At 44.2% G+C, this 6580-nt stretch overlaps 1 protein-coding gene across 1 annotated transcript; it reads right to left on the reverse strand.

Annotated features, from left to right (window-relative positions):
• Positions 1-652: 652 nt before the first annotated feature.
• On the reverse strand, positions 653-5265 carry LOC131722006 (protein INCA1-like). The gene is made up of 6 exons (XM_059015517.1): positions 5171-5265; positions 4735-4860; positions 3597-3639; positions 2425-2621; positions 1208-1472; positions 653-812 (listed from the first exon to the last, which is right to left on the reverse strand). Exons 1-5 carry the CDS (start codon positions 5245-5247, stop codon positions 1418-1420), a joined length of 498 nt encoding a protein of 165 aa, XP_058871500.1. The 5' UTR covers positions 5248-5265; the 3' UTR covers positions 653-812; positions 1208-1417.
• Between the last annotated feature and the right edge of the window lie 1315 nt (positions 5266-6580).

The following is a 6580-nucleotide window of genomic DNA, read 5'->3' on the forward strand; positions in this document are numbered from 1 at the left end:
GAATTTAAAAACAGCACACAGCTCTCCATCCAAGGAGAATCAGGATCCAACAAGATACTCATCAATCAGCATAAATACTTCATGAAGAATAAAAAGTAATTGATGAACTGAAAACTCACTATTTTAATAATTATTAGGTTCATAAATTAGTTATCGTCTTCACTATATACACATATTTCAGTATCCACAAGCAACTCCAATACAAATCCAATATTATGAAGCATGTCATAACTCTTAAAGCAGAGAAAGTCAATATTGGTAACATATTAATAAATGCAATGAAGCCTTTTTAATATTCTGTGTCTGTTCTTATTGATGACGCAGGGCTCTGCGAGTTGCAGTTTAAATGGTTCTATCAGAGAGCGGCTGTCGGACGCATTGCATCTGCAGGTTTATTTTTTAACACAAACAGACCCAACATGTTCTCCCAAAACCATGGGCTGTATAAAGATTGCCCAGCCCACAGCTGTACTGAACAGGAAAAAACGCAACTTAAAACGGATTTAAAGTCATAAAAACACAATTATGTGCTAAAACGCAATTAAAACCAGTGGTATATGTCAAGTGTCGGACAATAAATAAATAAATAAATATTGGGGTCCACCATGGGTAGCGGGGGCCCCACTGATTCGCTTCAGCCAACGAGCTGAGATCTACTCTTCACTGGGGAAACAGAAGCCCCAGAATTCTTTGTGGGGTGGCTGAGTGAGAAAGCCCTCTGGCGCCATCTGTCTGTCTGCAGTCGCCATGACATAGGAAGACACCGGGTCCGCACCAGGAGCTGCACAGAATTCCTCCTGGGACGCTGGGAACTGGAAAGGAAGACAGGGATGAAACTACAGGGAATACAGTACAGCACACTAGACTTCTTAAATTGCTTTTGGGAGTAGGGGGGGGGGCACTTTTATTATTGATCGATTGATTGATAAATTGTGTTTGTTTGCTTTTTAACGCCCCCCCAAAAATTGCGACTTTATGATTATTATTACTTAGTCATTTAGCAGACGCTTTTATCCAGAGACTAGGGGGGTGAACTCTGCATCATCAACAACTGCTGCTGCTGCTGCAGAGTCACTTCCAATAGGAGCTTGTTTGTTTTACGTCTCGTCCGAAGGACGGAGCAGTTAGTAGTTTTGTCATTGAATACATTACATTTTTCTTTCAGTATTTCTCAAGCCAGCCCTGTCGAGCTACCCCAGCCCAGTACCTGCTGGTTCGTGTGGAGCTGCGTACTGGGATAGAAAGGCACGTCTCTGGGATACAGTGGGAACGGCTGCATTGGGAGGACTGGGAACGCTGGGAGGAAAGGGTCGGCAGTGGGGATGCCCTCCCGCTCTTCCTCTCGTTGCGCTGGGCGGTGTCTCGGGGGGGCTGTGCTGCCACTGTGCCCCTGTACCCTCTCCAGCTCCCCCCGCGGCTAGCTCTCCTCGGGGGGCAGGTGGCTGGACCCCCCCCACTTGTCCTTCTTTAGCCTGCAACAAAAAACCCACAGCAATACCAGACCCCCGGGTGAGTGTTTAACCCTGGCAGTGTTTTAACATTTCACTTTAATTTAGTAGTCGGCAATTGATTTCTCCCAATTTGACATGTCCAATTGTAATTTTTTTGGCTCAGCTCACCGCTACCACCCCCGCGCTAACTCGGGAGGGGCGAAGATGAACACACGCTGTCCTCCGAAGCGTGTGCCGTCAGCCGACCACTTCTTTTCACTCTGAAACCCGCCACGCAGCCAACCCAGAGCTACGGTGTAGCTAAATAAATCAAATACTGAATTAAAGGGTCTGGTGCCTCCTTATCTGAATGTTCTGCTCTCAGGGTTCTGTTAGTTTGGCAGTCCCGAGGGATTGCACACGTTTCGGAGAACTATCTTTCAACTGTCAGCTTCCAAAAAATGTGTTACTCTTACTTATACACTGTAGTATGAAGATGGAATTTGACAATCTCTCCTTGTCTGGGTATAAAGATCGTATTTGCATTGCTTAGAGCCTCTTGCCGTTGTTTTTCTTTCAGTCCGCATTAACACATAGATCACGTGTCTTATTTCTGTGGTTCTTTTTTGTAGGCTGCTGACTATGTTTGAACCTCGCGTGTTTTTTTTATTTGTAATTGCTTTATGATCTAACAGGACCCCCTTCTATTATTTATCCAAGGCGACTTACAGAGACTAGGGTGTGTGAACTACGCATCAGCTGCAGAGTCACTTACAACTACGTCTCACCCGAAAGACGGAGCACAAGGAGGTTAAGTGACTTGGTCACACAGTGGCTGAGGTGGGATTTGAACCGGGGACCTCCTGGTTACAAGCCCTTTTCTTTAACCACTGGACCACACAGCCTCCTAAACGAGGCCTCGGTCTCCGTGGGTAAATCTTCTGTGCAAATAAATACATTTAAAACATTTTCAAAATTAAAATTGATGGCATACAGGTCGATGCCTCCTTGCAGTTTCTTGATGTCCTGGATGTGGCGCAGTACCGCTACCATCCTGCAATCGCTGGGGGCGACCTTGCGCCCGGCCCCCCGCCTCCTTTTCCCGTAGAGTTCCTTGGGGGAGGGCAGTCTCTCTAGCCCCGCCCCTGCCAGCCCCATGAAGGAATCCCTGTGCACTACAAAGCTGCTTTTCTGAAACAGAGCACACACACACACATATATATATATATATACACACATTGAACCTATCTACACAATTGTCCAGCCCTCACCTCTGTACTCACAGATTCGGTTCATTATTAGTTTAGATTTGAATATAAGTGTCTGCCCTTAATCAAGATGAGAGTGTGCTTTCTCTCACACTCTCAGCTTGATTACAGGTAGCCACTGAAACACAGAAACACACACTAAAAGTATAGCATATGTTTTTTTTGTAATAATGCAATGGTGAATTCAGGGTCAGGCACATAAAGAAAGGTTTGGGTTTGGGGCCAGGATTTGGGTAATGAAATGAAACAATATTAGGGGCAGTGTTAACACCATAAGATAAGAACATAAGAAAGTTTACAAACGAGAGGAGGCCATTCGGCCCATCTTGCTCGTTTGGTTGTTAGCAGCTTATTGATCCCAGAATCTCATCAAGCAGCTTCTTGAAGGATCCCAGGGTGTCGGCTTCAACAACATTACTGGGGAGTTGGTTCCAGACCCTCACAATTCTCTGTGTAAAAAAGTGCCTCCTATTTTCTGTTCTGAATGCCCCTTTGACCCCTGGTCCTTGTTTCTGTTTTCAGGTCAAAAAAGTCCCCCTGGGTCGACATTGTCTATACCTTTTAGGATTTTGAATGCTTGAATCAGATCGCCGCGTAGTCTTCTTTGTTCAAGACTGAATAGATTCAATTCTTTTAGCCTGTCTGCATACGACATGCCTTTTAAACCCGGGATAATTCTGGTTGCTCTTCTTTGCACTCTTTCTAGAGCAGCAATATCCTTTTTGTAACGAGGTGACCAGAACTGAACACAATATTCTAGGCAGTGTAAATAGCAATATGTATACAGGGACCATTGATCTGGCTATTCACACAGCAGTGGTGTCCGCTATGCGCATTTCCACGCCAGGCACACACAGCCGCGACAGTGTAAATAGACACGGCACTTGATTTTACTCACCATCAGTGCAGAAGCGTCTGTGTAATCTTCCTTGCAGTACGAGCTGGAACAGACAGAAGACAGCAATGCTTCACTTACTACAGTGCTTGTGTACTTATTGTCAATGGCTGGATTTACTGTTTAGGACAGAGAGCGTCTGTGTGTGAATACCCTTATAAGAGTTCCCTATAGTAAAAGCACAGCATAGTGTAATAAAGCACAGAGAGGTGTGGTAAAGCATAGGGAAGCATTGTAAAGCACAGAGAGGTGTGGTAAAGCATAGGGAAGCATTGTAAAGCACAGAGAGGTCTGGTAAAGCATAGGGAAGCATTGTAAAGCACAGAGAGGTGTGGTAAAGCATAGGGGAGCATTGTAAAGCACAGAGAGGTCTGGTAAAGCACAGGGAGGCATTGTAAAGCACAGAGAGGTATGGTAAAGCATAGGGAAGCATTGTAAAGCACAGAGAGGTGTGGTAAAGCATAGGGGAGCATTGTAAAGCACAGAGAGGTCTGGTAAAGCACAGGGAGGCATTGTAAAGCACAGAGAGGTGTGGTAAAGCATAGGGAAGCATTGTAAAGCACAGAGAGGTCTGGTAAAGCATAGGGAAGCATTGTAAAGCACAGAGAGGTGTGGTAAAGCATAGGGGAGCATTGTAAAGCACAGAGAGGTCTGGTAAAGCACAGGGAGGCATTGTAAAGCACAGAGAGGTGTGGTAAAGCATAGGGAAGCATTGTAAAGCACAGAGAGGTCTGGTAAAGCATAGGGAAGCATTGTAAAGCACAGAGAGGTATGGTCAAGCATAGGGAAGCATGGTTGACTTTTATAAGGGTAATCAGGGTTCGAAACTCGCACTAGCCTTGCACCCAGTCCTGGGTTTCAGAACTACCTTTGTTTAGATTTAAGGAAGATGTATTACCTATTATAAGTATTAAGCTGGGGGAACACTAAGCCACTTTTTCAGGAGCAGCGGCTTGAAAACCTGGTTCCAGGACTCCTAGTTTGAGGTTTGCTGTGTCAAACCCCCAAGTCTCCCCTGGTGTGCCGCGCAGGGGCCTGAAACCTCGTCTCCTGAAACCAAGTTCCAAGCCGCACAGGGGCTCCGTGTTCCCCTCAGCTTAACTAGAAGTTGAGCACTGTATCTTGAAGAGGGATTCTGTACCTGGGCTGTTTGTGTATGCGGTCCCAGAACTCATCATCGTACTGGACCCTGGCTTTCGAAGCGGGAGGGGGAGCAGGGGGTCGGGGGCTGTCCTGGGGTTCAAACCTTCTTACAATCTTAGACCGCCTAGAAAATAAACAACGATGAAGGAACCGGACGAGCGCTAATGGGCCACGTGAACAGACTCTGCTTGTTACATTTTCTTACATTCTTTTGTTTCGACTAAAAATACAAAAATGTAACCTCTCTCTCTCTCTCTCCCTCTCTCTCTCTCCCTCTCTCTCTCTCTCTCTCTCTCTCGTTTGTGATAGGTGTAGGATTGAACAATCTCACAATGCAATATTGTATTCTATTTATTGATTATGTTAAACTTACAACTAGATTTTTTTTTTTTTTTAAGTAAGTAAACTTCTATGCAAGTTTAATAGATATTCACTTTCCGAAGGGGTAAAAGTCGACGTCATCATCGTCTTTACACAGGCTATGCCCTCCAGCGGCCGGCAGGTGGGGCATTTCCAAACACAGCCGACAGCAGCAAGCACTATGGACACTATGGAAAAAATGTTTAACAAAAGTATGAACGATTAATCTATTAAAATCAGTACTGGCGGCAGTCTTTTGGGGGGGGGGGGGGGGGGGTCCTATTATCAGTACAAATTGTCAGTAAGAAGCTTCAGAAAGACTGCTGGCAGTAGTTTAACACCATCGGGGCTGAAGAGGAATACTTAGAATATATATTGACTTACAGAAAGCGAAAGTTTGTTTTGTGCAGCTACTGCCCGCAGCGGAATCAGCCAGTAAATACACTGCGGTTAGACACTAACATCTGGCATAATTAATTATTATTAGTTTATTTAGCAGACGCTTTAATCCAAGGCGACTAACAGAGACTAGGGTGTATGAACTATGCATCAGCTGCAGAGGCACTTACAACTACGTCTCACCCGAAAGACGGAGCACAAGGAGGTTGAGTGACTTGCTCAGGGTCACACAATGAGTCAGTGTGCTGCGGTGGGATTTGAACCCGGGACCTCCTGGTTACAAGCCCTTTTCTTTAACCACTGGACCACACAGCCTCCATTACAGTACTGTCGGTATAATGCGTTTGAATACAACACAAGTGTGTCAAAACTGGAATAAATACAATTCGTAAACAGCTACAATAAACAACATGCCGGACGGTATTACAATATCATTGTTTCACACGCTGGCACGATATGTAAACGCCACTACAATACTATTTAATATCATTTAAAATCTCCACACAAAAAAAAGGTTTTGGTTTCTTATTTAAAAAAAAACTCACAGAAAAACAAAGATTTGTGTTATAACTTTTGTAAAAAAAAAAAAAAAAAAAAAAAAATACTGTTGACAAAAATGCGTTACAAAATATTTTTTTTGATTAAAAAATGGTATATTTAAATTTAAAATATTTAAACTTACTGGGCTTGGCTTGTGTGTGTGTGTGTGTTTTTTTTTTGTTTGTTTTTTAACCAAATTAACACGTCATTTTAAAAACACCCTAAGTCGTTTTTGCACCTCCTGCTAAAGTTAAGCGAAGTTATTTGTATATTCTTGCCCACAAAGTATAAAAAAAAAATCAAACGGAAAATACCGTATTTGTGTTTGATGTTGCTTTACAACCGTTTAGTAACTTTTCATCCCTGATTTTTCCCGCCGTGTCTCACCGAGTCTCACCTCGATTTTTCCCGCCGTGTCTCACCGAGTCTCACCTCGATTTTTCCCGCCGTGTCTCACCGAGTCTCACCTCGATTTTTCCCGCCGTGTCTCACAGAGTCTCACCTCGATTTTTCCCGAGTCTCACCTCGATTTTTCCCGCCGTGTC

This window comes from Acipenser ruthenus, chromosome 50 (genome assembly GCF_902713425.1).
Source record: "Acipenser ruthenus chromosome 50, fAciRut3.2 maternal haplotype, whole genome shotgun sequence".
Lineage (NCBI taxonomy): Eukaryota > Metazoa > Chordata > Actinopteri > Acipenseriformes > Acipenseridae > Acipenser > Acipenser ruthenus.